The 16,233-nt window shown below is 63.2% G+C and overlaps 1 protein-coding gene and 1 long non-coding RNA gene across 4 annotated transcripts; one reads left to right on the top strand and one right to left on the bottom strand.

Moving 5' to 3' along the window:
• Positions 1–937: 937 nt before the first annotated feature.
• On the top strand, positions 938–15,665 carry PER1 (period circadian regulator 1). 3 transcript variants are annotated; one of them, XM_058705952.1, is made up of 23 exons: positions 938–1,026; positions 6,345–6,764; positions 6,877–6,975; positions 7,071–7,225; positions 7,342–7,463; positions 7,557–7,758; positions 7,872–7,923; positions 8,062–8,204; positions 8,585–8,663; positions 8,742–8,848; positions 9,026–9,179; positions 9,275–9,383; positions 9,478–9,609; positions 9,781–9,886; positions 9,991–10,162; positions 10,256–10,383; positions 10,601–10,777; positions 11,380–11,622; positions 12,514–13,121; positions 13,565–13,754; positions 13,924–14,113; positions 14,451–14,601; positions 15,037–15,665. In XM_058705952.1, the coding sequence occupies exons 2-23, from the start codon at positions 6,490–6,492 to the stop codon at positions 15,313–15,315; spliced, it is 3,873 nt and encodes a 1,290-aa protein (XP_058561935.1). In that variant the 5' UTR covers positions 938–1,026; positions 6,345–6,489; the 3' UTR covers positions 15,316–15,665. The 3 variants fall into 3 exon arrangements, with proteins under 3 accessions (XP_058561935.1, XP_058561933.1, XP_058561934.1); XM_058705950.1 differs by lacking the exon at positions 938–1,026 and adding an exon at positions 4,690–4,818; XM_058705951.1 differs by lacking the exons at positions 938–1,026; positions 10,601–10,777 and adding an exon at positions 4,690–4,818.
• Positions 3,725–4,661, bottom strand: LOC131498558 (uncharacterized). Its single transcript, XR_009255471.1, has 2 exons — positions 4,371–4,661; positions 3,725–3,974 (listed from the first exon to the last, which is right to left on the bottom strand). It is a non-coding gene; the product is annotated as an uncharacterized LOC131498558 (long non-coding RNA).
• Positions 15,666–16,233: the final 568 nt, after the last annotated feature.

Raw genomic sequence — 16,233 nt, 5'->3', positions numbered from 1 at the left:
TTATTTCGGGCTTACTATGTTCCATAACGTGCTCAGGGCGTTTTTCCGTTCATCTGCTGAATCCTTTCCAGGTTTAAGGTTCTCATTCGCCCTAGGGACCCACCTTCTTTATAAGTGTCAAGGACCTGGATCTAAATCTTGGCCCCGTTATGGACTGGAGTGTTAATCCAGACGGATTATGTAACCTCCCTGGAGCTCAGTCTCATTTGTAGGGCGGAGTAGTAGTAAGTGAGACGGCCTCCGGATTTGTGAGAAGCGCCTGGCTCGGTCCACAGGAAACCATCGTGAGCCAACCATCATCTTCATCACGCGGCGCCGAGATAGGAAGACCCTCTTAGGCCAGAACCTTCCAGCTTCCCGGGGCCGCAGGGACCCAGGGCCGGAGTCCCAGCGCTGGGGGCGCTCTTGTCACGCCGGGGACAGCTAGCCCGAGACTTGGCACAAAGCTCCCCCAACCATCGCCACCGCCGCTCACATCTGCGCCTGCGTGCAGGTCACCCTCGCTGCGCCTGCGCAGAGCCGCAGGCTCCGGTACAAGTGTCGTCAAGGAAAATCCCCAGCTTCCAGGTAAACAAGTTGCCGCGTGAGAGCGCCGGCACGTGTCCTCTACAGCTCCGAGACCTCTCAGCCTATGAGGAAGTTCGGAGGGCTGGACTAGCGTTCGCGTTCCCGAACTAGGCGGGTCTGAGGATGGCGGCACAGCCAATACGAACTCCCGAAGTGGATGGGGGCGTGACTTCCCGGCGGACTCCCAATCAGCGCGCCGGGGCGGCCCCTCTCGCACGTGGAGCTGTCACTGCGGGTTGGCAAGCTGACCAATGAGGAGATGACGGCGGCGGGTGGCGCCAATGGTGGCTGTGCGAGGGCCGGGCGGACGCACGCGGCGCGGGGCATGGGTCGGCACCCTTAGGCCAATGAGCTCGAGGGGCGTGGCCGCGCGGCCGGCGGGGCGGGCCTGCAGGAGCTGGTCCCAGGCGCTGGCGCCCGGGCAGGGAAGCCACTGTAGCCTCTTTGCGCTGGCGGAGGGTGAGTGCTCGCGGGTGGGGGGAGGTGGGCGGCGGTCAGCGCGCGCCTCTCCGGGTGCTGTGTTCTTTCAGGGACGCTGTCAACAGAGTTGGGGGAGGGTCACGCGAATGCAGGATCACCGCGGTGGGAGCTCTGATGGATGTGGGGAGTAGGACGGCGAACTCAGCCCTCGAGGGACGAGGGCGGGAGGCTCGGACACCGGGTACATTTCTCACCGCCCTAGGTACCTGGACCCCGACTGATCCAGGGGATCCTGGGAGGGTGGGCCTCGGCGAGGGAGGTATGGGGACAGGATCCCTGAGGGTGGGTGGGGGACGTCCCAGTGCTTGGCTACTGTTTGAATAGGCGCCTTAAGCATTTGAAAGAGCGGGGTTCTGAGGCTTCAGGGAGGCCCCGGTAGGGCAGGTGCCAGAGGGTTGACATAGTGATTTGAGAAAGGGTGGCGAGGTGGCGAGGGGAGATGTGACCCAGAGCCAGTCACATCGAGGCTCTGGATGTCTTTCTTGTGTCTGAAGAGGAGGGGTTGGGCCTTGGAGCCGCCCCCGGGAGGAAAGGTGGAGTAGCAGCTGTTGGATCCTGAGAAGGAGGACAGGGTTGTGCAGACTGTCTCTGCACGTGTCTTCTGGAGCCCCTGGCGGTGAGCAGGCACAAACAGGGTGCTCTGCTATCTGTGCAAACAGGCCTGCGGTAAAGTGACCTGGGCTAAGGTGGAAGAGTGACAAGGTGGGGTTCCTAGGAGATCCCTGGGGCTGGTGGCCACTAAGGTGACCTCAAGGACTTTGGGAGCATGTGTAAACCGGGGCTGAGGTGATTGGGAGCATGTGGGGAGTGCATACGGAATGTCTGAGACCAGGCCCAGGGAGCAGAGGGACTGGATGGAGACTGTGTCCCAGGCACCAAACTTAGAATCGGCTGGATATTTGAGAGGCCCAGATTCCCAGGTTCCCAAAGGATAAGATGCCAGAATGACAAATCATTATCAGAGCTCAGATTTGACCCCTGGGTTTTGTTTGTTAAGAGCCTGAGAACATATTAGGAGGCAAGTTTAGTAACTTCTGGCTCTGTGGAAATGGGGATAATAATACCCATCTCACGGGCTTGTTCTGGGGATTAAATAAGAGAATATACGTTTAGTGCTTAGCACAGTGCCTCATGTTTTAGTGTGTGTGTGTGTGTGTGTGTGTGTGTGTGTGTGTGTGTGTTTAGCTAAAAAAAAATGGCTGTAGGATATCAAAACAACAGTGACAGGAATGCTGGTGGTTGGGAACTATAATCTCACATTCTCAAGTTTTTCGGCCAAGTTTTGGTGACTCCCTCTCCATTTCCCTCTTCCTGGTTCTTCTGATCGTCAGGCACCAGCCCAAACCGTCGTTCCACCCTATGTCCGTCTTCCAGGATCCAGGCCCCAGGCCGGGCCACTTGCTCTGTCCTAGTTCGATTTCCTCATCCTAGACCCATTCTTCTCCCTGCCCCTCCTCCCTCTCTCTGCTGCCATAGTAACAAGAGATTCCGGCGCTGAGGGGGCCCCCGGGAGGGAGCAAAGGTGCCTGTGCTCTCGCAGAACCTGGCCTCCAACTTCCCCGCCCTAGCTCTTTGGGACTGGGCCAGCAGATGTGTACAGTTTGGGAGGGGAGGGCGGAGCTCCCCGTGCCAGCAGCGGGGCGAACGAGCCGAGGGAAGGGCGGATGTGAGTCCCGGGGAGAGAGCCAGGCGTAGGGGCGGGGGCGGGGGACCCCTTCCTCCTAATCCTCTCTCCAGGAATCCCTGGCTTTGGGACAGGACGGCTGTCTTTGGCTGGGGGAGGCGCCCGGGCCGGGTGCATGTCCTGGGCCTCCGGCCAAGAGAACATGATGTTCCCAAGTGCGCGGGCCGCCGCCCTCCCGGGCTGGCCGCCTCCCAAACCACTGCCTCTCCAGCCTCCCTGTCCCACATTCCCCGGCTGCCTCGCTCCGCCCTCTTCCTCCGCTTTGACGTCACCGCTCTCTCCCGCCCCCTCTCCTCCATTGACGGCAGCGGGGCCCGGTTACTGTGGGGACTGTGAGGCTGGACGACCAGGGCCTTGCGAGCAGGTGGGGGCTGCTGGGGCGCTGGACCCCTTTGTCGATGCAAAGTATAGATATGCAGGTGGGGGGTGGGAGAGCCGGCAGGGCCTCTGTCAGCGGGGATCACATCCAGATCCCAGGGGAGAACTGGGGAGGAAGAAAAACCATGTTTCCAGAGGAGAGGAGTCTGAAAATGCGCCGGGGGACTGGGCCACAGTATATGAGTTGGGAGGACGTTTTCCAGGAGATGAGACCTGAATCCTTTGTTTTCTCTGTTTTCCGGCTTTGGTTTTTCTGGGTTATTTTATGACATCCCTGTGTCCCAGCTTTTCCACGGAGCCCTCCTCCTGGCCCCTCCACGGGGAACACCATTGTTAAGGAAGGCTTAGGCCACGTGACAGGGAGGAAGGGCACCGACAGTTGATTGTATCAGCATCAGCTTGGGGGTCTCTTCACTTGCTGCCCACGTTAACAGGGAGCCCCGAGAGGATCTACCCACCGTCTTGGATGGAGGGGTCTGTCACTGCAGTTTCCCCCAGCCCAGCCTGGCACTTCCAGTGTTCTGTTCTGCCCCCTCCTTGAAAAAACATAATTTCCAGCACCTTTTCCATTGCTGGGGCCCCTTCCCCTCCCCCATCTATCCTTGTTAACAACAGCAAAATCACCATGTTTATTGATCATCTACCATGTGTCAGGTCCAGTCCTGGGGTTCTGGGGAATACAGAGCAGTGGCAGACGAGGTCTTTGGCTTTCTCTTGTCCTAGTGGTGGGGATCTGAAGCCCTTGCCACTTCACCTGTGTCTCTCCAGGGTCCCCCTTGATCTCTTAGCCACCAGCTTTGTTCCCTATAGTCCTGGCTTCCTGGCCCCCACTTTTGGGGCAGCCCTAACTGTGGGTGGCTGCATCCTGAGGAGAGGAGAAGCACTAGTCACCACGTAGGCTGCCCGGAGACCTTTTCTCTGATTGGGTACAGAAGCACCTGCCACTGTTTCCCTTTACAGCCCTTATTGGCTCTGGCTGCCCCTTCTGTTGTTTGCATCCTGCCCTGCACTCCACCCCCTATCACAGGGGACCCTCAATTGCCATCCTCCCAGCTGTCCACAGGATTTGAAGTGTCAGAGGAAGGGGCTGGGTAAAATGGCTGTATTGTGATGACAAGGCTGGGGAGAGGAACCCAGGAAAAGCCAAGCCGAGTTTCTGTGTGCCCTGCTCCTCCCGGGGACCAGCCATCTCATCCAGCTTGCCCCCCACCCACCCCCCACCCCCCACCCCGGCCCCCGAGTACGCATTCCTTTTTCCCACCTCTGGCAAGGCCAAGGTGTCCTGCTGTGCTGGGTTGGACAGTTCAGGAAGCAGACATCTTTAAGCACCTACCGCGGCCCAGGCATTTTCCCTGAGGAGGGGAGCTTACGTCCCCTCCCCACCCTTCCACTATTCACTGTGCAAGGCGTCCTGCGCCCATTGGCTGGGTGGTGGTGTCTGGGGCCCTTCAGCCCAGCGCCAGCACCCAGGTCCACGTGCGCCCGTGTGTGTGACACAGCCCTGACCTCAGTAGGGGCCAGTAACCAATCAGGCGCCGGGACGAGATCCCCAGCCAATCGGGGGCGGGGCCTGCGGCTCAGCCGGCAGGAGGCCAATGAGGGGCAGTGCCTGGCATTATGCAACCCGCCTCCTGGCCCCGCGAAGCTTCCACTCGGCTGAGGGCTGCAACGGCGGCGGGCAGGCGGCCGGAGGGCGCTCGCGCGGCCAGGTAGGCATCTCCAGGGCCACCCGGGGACCGGTCTCCCGCCCCAAGTCGGACCGCCGCCACTTCCAGCCTGATGCGCCGCTTTCGGCCCGGGCGCTCGGACGGCTCACCCGCAGTCCGCCCTCCTTGCCGCTGTCCACCCCCTCTCTCTCTGCCTTCGGGTGTAACATGGGTGTTCCTCGCAACCCTGTGCCGGCTGTCCGCACTCCTGATCCTCTTACCCTACCTCCAGCCTTGATCTCTCCTCCCAGCTACCCCGGCCCCACGTCCGACCCTCGGCAGGCCTGCCGCCGCCGCCTCTCTTGTCACTCGGGGGTCTTCGGTTTTGCCCCGGCACCGGGACCCCTTCAGGCTTTCCGCGCTGCCCGCGCTCCCCCCTCCAGGCCCTGGCCCCGCGCCGGCCGTGATGTAAGCCTGGTTCGGGCTGGAACATCCCGTTCCCGGCGCTAGTTCCTGCTGTTGGCCACAGCCTTCCTTTTTCTCCTGGCGCTCAGAAAATGCTCGGGGGTTGGGGGTGTGGTTGGACGAGGAGTAGGGGAAGAACTATCCGCTGGCGTTTGTGCGTCCCTTGCTCAGGGCTGAGTGTGTCTGCTTCGGATGGGGGCGGAGTGTGTGTGTGTGTGTGGGGGGGTGGTAATCTAGAAAAGTAGAGGACCGAAGAGAGAGGATTCCTGAGTCCCTGACAATGGCAGGTGCCGGCTTCAGCCCTGCGGGTCGGGAGAGGGTGCGGGGGCCGGAGGAGGACAGCCTGGGTCGTCTTGACCACAATGACCGAGATCCAGGCGAAGGCCAGGCTGGGGAGCTTTTGCGCGGAGGGCGGTGGCGGTTGTGTTTTGCCCTGGGGAGCAAGGCCAGCCTCTGGAACCCCCATGGGCAGCCCTTCTTCTTACGGCCACCGAGCCCTGCAGGGCCTGGGGGTGTACTAGAGGTGGGCGACCCCGGGCCGCGCCCGCCAGCGTGGGAGTGGGTCGATCCCTGGCTCCGCCGGGAAATGGGGGAGGGGTCGCCCCTCCCGCCCTCCCGTGGTCCCTCCAGCAACCGCTGAGCTCAGCTGCTGACGTCGGTTTCCCTGGCGACCGCGGTGGCGGCGGAATCGCGTGGTGGGTCCGCGCATGTCTGTGCGCATGTGCAGCGGGGGTGGCACCGCCCCCGGATAAAATTAGCCTGGCGGCCTAAATATAGGAGACGACAGGCATACCCCCTGCTCTGAGGCCTTGGGAGTCCGGCGTGGAGTGGGGGCCTGAAGGGAATTTGAGGATGGGAAGTGTCCAGGCTTTGGTTCACGGTCATAGTTCTCGTCGAATACTCAGGCTCTTACTTTCCCAGGCCACGCTGGCGGGGGAAGTGGGGGAAGGCTGGAGAGAGGCCCCTTCCCATCTGCAGACCGCCTATGGGAATAGGAAACAGAACTTACCCGGGCTCCCAAGCCTGGGGCCTAGGGGCCTGCGGGCCGACAGAGCAGGGTCTGAATGAAGCCGGCAGGATTGTAAAGTTAACAGCTCGTCCTTCTTCTTGGTCTTCCTGTCCAGGTACTGCCTGGGATCGAACTTCTCAGTTCTCAGAGGCTTGCGTCTCCCACCTCACTCCCCCAGCCAGGCCGCCCGGCCCCCTCGTGCGCTCGTGGTGGCCTCTCTGCCTGCTCTGTTTCCCCCTTGCCCTCCCCATGGCGCAGACATGAATGGCCCCCTGGAAGGGGCCGATGGGGGAGGGGACTCCGGCCGGGGGGAGTCCTTTTGCCCTGGAGGGGCCCCATCCCCTGGGCCGCCACAGCACCGGTCTTGCCCTGGCCCCAGCCTGGCTGACGACACAGATGCCAACAGCAATGGCTCCAGCGGCAATGAGTCCAACGGGCCCGAGTCCAGGGGCGCATCCCAGCGGAGCTCACACAGCTCCTCCTCTGGCAACGGCAAGGACTCTGCCCTGCTGGAGACCACTGAGAGCAGCAAGAGGTGTGTGGGCAAGTGCCTAGGGTCTGGGGGTGGTCCTGCCAGCAGGCTGAGCCAGGGCGGGGCGCCCTGCTCCTGGGTGCCTTCTCATTGTGGGCCTGCTGCTTCTCCCCAGCACAAACTCTCAGAGTCCCTCCCCACCCAGCAGCTCCATTGCCTACAGCCTCCTGAGCGCCAGCTCTGAGCAGGACAACCCGTCTACCAGTGGCTGCAGGTTCGTGGGGGTGAGGGCCAAAGAAGAAGGCTGGGGGCCTGGGCCACGATCTGGGCCTAAGAGCTATACCCCTTACCTCCCTGTGGGCCCTGCAGCAGTGAACAGTCCGCCCGGGCCAGGACCCAGAAGGAACTCATGACGGCTCTGCGGGAGCTCAAGCTTCGGCTGCCGCCAGAGCGTCGGGGCAAGGGCCGCTCTGGGACCCTGGCCACGCTTCAGTATGCTCTGGCCTGTGTCAAGCAGGTGCAGGGTGAGTGGTGCTTCCTGGGAGGGCCGTGGCTGGGCGCTGGGCCACCGTGGTGGGGGGGCGGGGGGGGGCGGGGCAGCAGTCTCCTCAGTAGATACCTCGCCACCTTCGCCCTACAGCCAACCAAGAATACTACCAGCAGTGGAGCCTGGAGGAGGGTGAACCTTGTGCCATGGACATGTCCACCTATACCCTGGAGGAGCTGGAGCACATCACGTCTGAGTATACGCTTCGCAACCAGGTCAGCTGCGGCCCGGCCTCTCCGCCCCGCCGCGCCACCCAGCCTCCGTCGCGAGGCTCCTGAGTCTACTTTGGCCCTCTCTTTCCTGCCCAGGATACCTTCTCCGTGGCGGTCTCCTTCCTGACGGGCCGCATCGTCTACATCTCGGAGCAGGCAGGTACCCTGCTGCGCTGCAAGCGGGACGTGTTCCGGGGCGCCCGCTTCTCTGAGCTCCTGGCCCCCCAAGATGTGGGCGTCTTCTACGGTTCCACTGCCCCATCTCGCCTGCCCACTTGGGGCGCTGGGGCCTCAGCAGGTGAGGTCCCCAAGTGCTCGGGGCCAGGGACCAGCAGTCCCAGGGAGTCCCTGTTCTGAGGGGCCAGGGAGGAAGTGGGGGGCTGTCCTTAGCACCCTCCTGGTCTGTTCCAGGTTCAGGCCTCAAGGACTTCACCCAGGAGAAGTCTGTCTTCTGCCGTATCAGGTAGGTGGGGGATGTGGGGGCAGACCCCCTCCCACCATCCACACCCCCGCTGTTTTGCTGCATAGTCCATGATCTTGAGGTGAAGGGTGGGTGGTCCTCCACTAAGAGTCACTAGTGCCTCTCTGTCTCCTTTGCTAGAGGGGGTCCTGACCGGGATTCAGGGCCTCGGTACCAGCCATTCCGCCTAACGCCGTATGTGACCAAGATCCGGGTCTCAGATGGGGCCCCCGCGCAGCCATGCTGCCTGCTCATTGCAGAGCGCATCCACTCGGGTTACGAAGGTGTGTGGGCAATGGGTCTGGCCTGGTGGGGCGTAGGAAGAAGGGTGACTTCCCTACAGCAGTGGGGAGGCAGGACGTGAGTCTGAGAGGCAGGTCCCAGCCCCTCAAAATCTTGGGACAGAGAAGGAACCATAAGGATGAAGGTTCTAGTCTGTTTTTAGTGGGGGCAGAGTGGAATAAGCATCCTGAGCTAGGAGCAGGGAAGGTTGAATGCTTTGGTTCTCCGTTTCACTCTTGGCGTGGGGTGAAAGAATGGTCCAGACCGTCTGTGCAGGTTAGAGGGCCCCCACAGCTGTGGGGAGGCCTGCCAGCCAGCCTGAGGCTGAGAAGTTGGACCATTCTGGAGAAAAAACTCAGTGGCCTCACTCTCTGTGCCCCAGCTCCCCGGATCCCTCCTGACAAGAGGATCTTCACTACTCGGCACACGCCCAGCTGCCTCTTCCAGGATGTGGACGAAAGGTTTGCTCAGGACCTGGAGGGAAGGGGGTGGGGAGGGCTGAGGCCATGGCTACTCTCTGATGCCTCCTCCCCTCGCAGGGCCGCCCCCCTGCTGGGCTACCTTCCCCAGGACCTCCTGGGGGCCCCAGTCCTCCTGTTCCTGCACCCTGAGGACCGGCCCCTCATGTTGGCCATCCACAAGAAGAGTGAGTTAGTTCTCTATGCTGCTCTCCTTCCTCCGCTGTCTGCGGGGCCTCTCAGTGGCTGTGCTTGTGGTTGTCCCTTGGGGCCTCGGTGTCCTGGATCTCCAGTGGGCGGCCCTCTGCTTTGCCCGGCTCTGCCTCCTGCCCACCCTCCCCTCCCCTCACTTCTCACTCCTTCAGTCCTGCAGTTGGCTGGCCAGCCCTTCGATCACTCCCCCATCCGCTTCTGCGCCAGGAATGGGGAGTACGTCACCATGGACACCAGCTGGGCTGGCTTCGTGCACCCCTGGAGCCGCAAGGTGGCCTTTGTGTTGGGACGCCACAAAGTGCGCACGTAAGTGGGCCCCAGAGCGGGCCCCAGAGCTGGCCCCGTGGGCTGGGACCACGCAGGAGGGGGCAGGGCCCGACTTAGTCTTCTCCACCCTGCAGGGCACCCCTGAACGAGGACGTGTTCACTTCTCCGGCCCCCAGCCCAGCTTTGTCTCTGGACTCTGATATCCAGGAGCTGTCCGAACAGATCCACAGGCTGCTGTTACAGGTGACTGTCGAGGGGCGGGGCTCGGAGATGAGGCAGGGGTAGGGGCGCGGGGAGCAGGGCCGAGACATCTAACCAGGTTCTCTCTCTGCCTCAGCCGGTACACAGCCCCAGTCCCACCGGGCTCTGTGGGGTCGGCCCCGCCGCTTCCCCGGGCCCTCTCCTCAGCCCTGGCTCCTCCAGTGATAGCAACGGGGGTGATGCTGAGGGGCCCGGGCCTCCCACCCCGGTGAGTGTCCCTCCCCTGCTTCGCCCTCTAGTGTCACGTTCCCCTGTCCAGGCCCGGTTCCTGTGCCTTTCCTTCCTGTCCTGCGTTCACCGTGGTCCCTGTGCTTCCCCTCTAGTACCCCTCGTTGCGTTGTGCCCTGGACCAGTGACACTGTCCTGCCCTGTCCTGCAGGTGACCTTCCAGCAGATCTGTAAGGACGTGCACCTGGTGAAACATCAGGGACAGCAGCTTTTCATCGAGTCCCGCGCTTGGCCTCCGCCCCGGCCCCGCCTCCCTGGTGAGCTGGTGAGGGTGTGGCTGAGCAGTGAGACCCCGGGGGCCCCCTGACCTTCACCCCAACCCAGAGGACCTTGTCTCTCCTTTTTTCTCTCCTTGGCGCAGCCACAGGCACCTTCAAGGCCAAGACCCTTTCCTGCCAGTCCCCAGACCCGGAGCTGGAGATGGTCCCTGCTCCAGTCCAGGCTCCACTCACCTTGACCCCTGAGGAGGTGGAGAGAAAAGAAGCCAATGGTTGTTCCTACCAGCAGATCAACTGCTTGGACAGCATCCTCAGGTCAGGCTACCCCGGAACCTTCTCCCACCCGGGCCCTGGCCTCGGCCCACCTCAAGCCCTGCCTTCATGCCCTCTGGCGCCCCTGCCCCGCAGGTACCTGGAAAGCTGCAACATTCCCAGCACCACCAAGCGTAAATGTGCCTCCTCCTCCTGCACCACCTCGTCAGCCTCTGACGATGACAAGCAGAGGACAGGTCCGCTCCCTCTGGGGGCCAAGAAAGGTAAGGACCCCGGGCACGCCCTGTCCCCGCTGCCCCGTCCTGGCCCCCTGGCCCCGTGTCTCTGCATTTCTGCCTTTGGGGCCCCCACCTTGCTCCACCCTGTCCCCCTCCCCGCCTTCAGATTTGCGGAGTTCTCTGTCCCGTCTGTCCTTCCACGTCTTCTCTGGGATTTCCCCTCCGACCTCCCGGGGGTGACTGGTGCCATCTCCCCGCACAGATGCATCGGCGGTGCTGTCCGGGGAGGGGGCCGCCCCACAGAAGGAGCCGGTGGTGGGAGGCGCCCTGAGCCCGCTCGCGCTGGCCAATAAGGCAGAGAGCGTGGTGTCCATCACCAGTCAGTGTAGCTTCAGCTCCACCATCGTCCACGTGGGAGACAAGAAGCCCCCGGAGTCGGGTATGGGCGCGGGGTGAGGGGGTTGCACTCGGCCCCCCAGCCAGATCTCCCTCCCGCCCACCTTTCCCTTCCCTGTCTGGCCCCTGACGGAGAGGAGGAGGTCTCCGTCTTGGCTTGGGGCTGCTGCCTGCTGTTCACCCCCGCCGGCCTTCGCTGCTTTGTTTTTCCGTGTTCTCGCTGTCGGTTCGCACACAAGGTCTAGGGTGGGGGGCCCGACCCCGTGGTGCTGTCCACAGAGGGTCCGAGGATAGGGACTGTTGACCCCTAAAGGGTCGCCGGGTGCTGTCCTGGAGGACGTGTGGGGGGAGGGCAAGGAGCGAGCTTCCCTTCCAAGGAGAGTCTCGGAGGTGTTTGTTATTCTAGGGGACTGTCACCGGAGGGGACTAAGTGTTCTCTCTCACCCTGGGACCGCTTTGCATGGAGAAGAGGGCCCAGAACCAGTCCTCGGCAGGGCGGAGGCCAAGGGGTGCACGTGGGGCACAGGCTTGGCTGTGGGGCAGAGGCCAGGGGTTGGCTGGGTTGTTGGATGGGGAGGGTGTGGTATGGATGTACTAACCCCTGAGGTGACTCCAGTGACCTTTCTTCCGTCTCGCCTTCCTCAGACATCATCATGATGGAGGACCTGCCTGGCCTGGCTCCAGGCCCAGCCCCCAGCCCAGCCCCCAGCCCCACAGTAGCCCCTGACCCAGCCCCAGATGCCTACCGCCCGGTGGGCCTGACCAAGGCCGTGCTGTCCCTGCACACACAGAAGGAGGAGCAGGCCTTCCTCAGCCGCTTCCGAGATCTCGGCCGACTGCGTGGACTTGACGGCTCCTCCCCGGCCCCCTTGGCCCCTGGCGAGCGAGGTAGCCACCCAGGATAGCCCTGAGCCTCGTCCTCTGCCCAGTCTAGGACCAGACTGTCGGGGGTCGGGGGCAGGGGGTTCTCGAGGGAGACATTCCTGCTCCAGGGCCCCCGGGCCCTGCTTAGGGACAGGCCCCTCGCTAGCGTCTCCCTACTAGGCGGGGGTTCCAGGCTGCAGCCAGAGGAGGGCAGCCTGGGGGGCTGGCACTGAGACAGGCAGGCGGAGTGCTCTGCTCCAGGTAAGCTCTTTCAAGCCCATCTTGGGGGCAGGGGCTGAAGCATGCCCACTTGTGACCCAGTTGTCCCTGCTTAAGAAGCCCCTATAGACCGCAGGCCAGACACAGGCCAGGCGGGCCGGGACGGCTGCTGTGGGGTCGGGGCTTCAAGGGCAGGATGTCAGCCCTCCAGGTGCCTGAGAGAGGCTCCCTGCAGGCGGACGCGGGACTCGGGACTGGGCTTTCCCGGCCATCTCATCACTCCACCTCAAGCTAGGCCGAGCGTGGCCTCGACCGGCCGGAGGAGCGCCCAGGCTGGCGTTACTGTGGGAGTTTGGGGGATGGACCGGAGCTGCCTGCCCGTTCGTCCACGGACGCATCCTGCTTCCTCCCATCTGCCAGCACGCCTCTGTCTTCTGTGTACCCTCTGCTCCACCCCACTTGTAACCTTTCCTTTCCTGGCTCCTTTTGCAATAAATCCCCCTCGTCCTGCCTCCTGTGATTCTTCCCTGAAGGTTCCCTCTCCTCCCTGGCGTCCCCTCTGTGCTGCGTGGCCGGAAGCCAGGTTCTCTTCGGGGCCTTCTGCCCTCTCCCTGGTCAGAGTGGCAGGGCGGTGTGGGTGGCAGGGATGCCGACCCCCGGGCTGAGGCCTTCGCTAACCCTGGTCTCTCCCCACAGGCTGCCACCACGGCCCCGCACCCCCCGGTCGCCGACACCACTGCCGATCCAAAGCCAAGCGCTCACGCCACCACCAGACCCCCCGGGCTGAAGCCCCTTGCTTCACCTCCCACCCGTCCCCCGTGCCACCCTCTGCCCCCTGGCCGCCCCCACCGGCCACTGCTCCCTTCCCAGCCATGGTCCAGCCCTACCCTCTCCCGGTGTTCCCACGGGGAGGCCCCCACCCTCCTCCCTCCGCTCCTGCTTCTGGGCCCCCTGCAGCTTTCCCCGCCCCCCTAGTGACCCCAATGGTAGCCTTGGTGCTCCCTAACTACCTGTTCCCGACCCCGTCTGGCTATCCCTATGGGGTACCCCAGATTCCCGCTGAAGGGCCTCCAACCCCGGCCTCCCACTCCCCGTCTCCGTCCCTGCCCCCACCGCCCCCCAGCCCTCCCCACCGGCCCGACTCTCCCCTGTTCAACTCGAGATGCAGCTCCCCACTCCAGCTAAATCTGCTGCAGCTTGAGGAGCCCCCCCGTGTTGAAGGGGGTGCTGTTGCAGGGGGCACTGGGAGCAGTGCTGGGCCCCCGCCTCCCAGGGAGGAGGCTGCTGAGCCAGAGGCCAGACTGGTGAGCACTGACCCCCCTGCGTCCTTTTACCAGCACTCCCCTCCAGCCCCCTTCCCTTCACTCCTTTTCCACCTCACGCTTCGCCCCCTCTGCCTGCCGGGCTTCGGTCTCCAGGAGATGGTGTCGTGGGGTGGGAGACCCCAGCTGAATTTCTGAATGAGGGCGAAATCGGCCGCCTGGTCTGTGGAGTAGGGACGATCCTGTCTGACAGGTGGCGAGAACGTCCCAGTAACTTCTGAGAGCGCACGTGCCTCCTGGAAAGGGTCCAGCGTCACGCCCCTCCTCTGGGCCAGCTCTCTTCTCTTTCTTCCCAGCCCCACTGTCACAGAGGGGCGGCAGAGGCCACTGGGGTTGGGTGTGTCCCCCATCCAGTGGAAGCACTTGAAGGGAAGCCTGGGTGTTGGCCCCTTAATCCCACCCTGCTCCCCCTCACCCCCGCCCAGGTGGAGGTAACGGAGTCCTCCAATCAGGACGCGCTGTCGGGCTCCAGTGACCTGCTGGAGTTGCTGCTGCAAGAAGATTCTCGATCTGGCACGGGCTCCGCCTCCTCGGGCTCCGGCTTGGGCTCTGGGTCCGGGTCCGGGTCCGGGGCAGGCTCCCATGAGGGAGGCAGCACCTCAGCCAGCATCACACGTGCGTGCCCCGCCCCCTCCCCCACGTCCCCTCCGGGCCCGGGGAGGCCGGCAACTGGGGGAGTTGGGAGGCCAGGCCCTGCTTCCTCAGGCCAGTGGGTTACAGGTGTGGCCTGGAGGGCGGGCCCGGGAGGCCTGACGGCGGTGGTGGCCCCTCCTCCGCTTCGCAGGCAGCAGTCAGAGCAGCCGCACGAGCAAGTACTTTGGCAGCGTTGACTCTTCTGAGGCCGAAGCCGGGGCCGCCCCGGCCAGGGCTGAGCCCGGGGACCAGGTCATTAAGTACGTGCTCCAGGATCCCATCTGGCTGCTCATGGCCAACGCCGACCAGCGCGTCATGATGACCTACCAGGTGCCCTCCAGGTGAGGAGTTTCAGGGGCCACCTCTGCCTCCCCCTTCAGAGGTGTGGGGAGGCTCGCCTACGCTCCCCTTCCCACGGAGCTTGGGATTTTCTTTTCCGGGGCTGGCTCTGTCCTGGGACTTCCTGCCCTGTCCCTGGCCCCCGGGAACTCCACCCCGCACTCGTTCTTGCCATGCTGAGGACAGCTTCTCTGCTCTTGGAAGCCCTGAACTCCTAGCGCCGGGGTTGAGAGGAGCGTGAGGCCGTGGGTGGGCACCTGCCATAGAGGAAGAAGGGCCGCCTCGCAGGCTCTGGCCCTGGCTTCCAGCCTCTGCCTTCTGCACCCCTTCCCCGGGCAGGGACATGGCCTCCGTGCTGAAGCAGGATCGGGAGCGGCTCCGGGCCATGCAGAAGCAACAGCCTCGCTTCTCAGAGGACCAGCGCAGGGAACTGGGTGCTGTGCACTCCTGGGTCCGGAAGGGTCAGCTGCCTCAGGCCCTCGATGTGATGGTGAGAGATGTTAGGGCCGGGAGGGAGAAGGAGGGGGATTGAGCTTGGGTTGAAAGGTTAGAGGCTGAGGGGCTGATCCCCCCCGCCCCCCCAAGGGGCTGATCCCCCCCCGTCCCCCAGCGCCCCCCATTGTCTGTCCTTGGGTGTTTAATCCTGAAGGATGTTAATTCCACTAAGTTTTCTGCTGGGTCAGATAGTATCTCATTACATGAGTCTTTACAGACCTTTTCGGGCCAATTCTATGCTAACGGATGTTATGACTGTCTTATAGTGGGGTCCAGACAACAGGGAGCGGTACATTTTCAGTCTCACTGGCCCACACTTGTCTGTGTGGACTGGTACTTCTTTGGGAGCACGTTTTGGGGGAGTCCTCCTGGGCTGGGGTGGCAGCTTAGCAGGGAGCACCTCGTCTGACTTCTCCCCTTTCCCTCCGAGGCCTGTGTGGATTGCGGCAGTAGCACCCGAGACCCCGGCCACCCTGATGACCCGCTCTTCTCAGAACTGGACGGACTGGGACTGGAGCCCATGGAGGAGGGCGGAGGCGAGGGTGGTGGTGGTGGTGGCGGCAGTGGCGAGGGTGAGGGCGGAGAGGAGGCCGGCGCTCAAGCTGGGGCCAGGGCCTCAAGCTCCCAAGACCTGGCCATGGAGGAGGAGGAACAAGGTGGGAGCCCATCCAGTCCAGCCTTACCTGCCACGGAAAATGGCACCAGCTAGACCACATTTTGAGGCCACCTCTGGGAGTGCATGAGAAGCTTCCTTCTCCCTTCTTCCACCTCTCAGAACCAGCCGTGGCTGGACCAACCGATAGGAAACTGCCCCAGCTTCTCCCGCTTAGGGGGCCGGACCCCCATCAGCAGCCCAGGATCCAGGGGCAACTTCTGGCTTCTTAGGGTACAGAGGGTGGGACTCTTCAGCCAGCCCAGCCCGGCGAAGCCTCCTCTCCCACCACTGGTGAGGAGACCTTCCTTCCCCTGGACAAGGCTGCTGACGAGCTGCTGAAGTGGTCTCTCCAAGCCCTGGCTGAGCCCAAGTCCAGGTCCCTGAGGGTTGGGGCTACACTTATTTATTGGGGGAGACGGCTCTCTCTCCCACCTCCTTCCTAGAAGGGAGGAGGAGGGCCCGAGGCCCAAGCAGGACCCAGCGGTCCAAACCCCTAGCTGCTCCGGGGGGGGGGGGGGGGGGGGGGGACGTTGGTGGACCATGGAGTCCCTGGTGCTGCCCCTCAGGTGGGATCCAGGTGTTCTCAGCTGTACCCTCTACCGATGGCATTTGTGTTTTTGATATTGTGTCTGTTATTATTTTTTAATACAAAAAAAAAAAAAAAGACTTTGTGCAATGAAGTTTGGGGACTGGGTGAAGGGAGCTCTTGGTGGAGGGGTGTGGCCCCGCTTCCAGGGAGGTGGTGGCGAGGGTGACGGACCTCCTGCCTTCCTCCACACCCTTTCCAGCTGGGTTTGTCCTGGGCGGGAGATGAGGGGCAACTTGAGCCTAGGGTTTGAGCGAGTTCCAGCGCGGACAGGTGCCCCACGGGGAGGGAGGCCCGCGCAGCCGGCCAACACACGGAGACGGCCGGCTCTCGGTGGCCAAGGGACGGGAAGTCACGTGCCCATCCATGGTCGAACTGGTCCCCCA

Source organism: Neofelis nebulosa, chromosome 16, assembly GCF_028018385.1.
Source record: "Neofelis nebulosa isolate mNeoNeb1 chromosome 16, mNeoNeb1.pri, whole genome shotgun sequence".
In the NCBI taxonomy this organism is placed as follows: Eukaryota; Metazoa; Chordata; class Mammalia; order Carnivora; family Felidae; genus Neofelis; species Neofelis nebulosa.
Note: the sequence above shows the minus strand (reverse complement) of the source record. Positions and strands in the feature narration are given on the sequence as shown.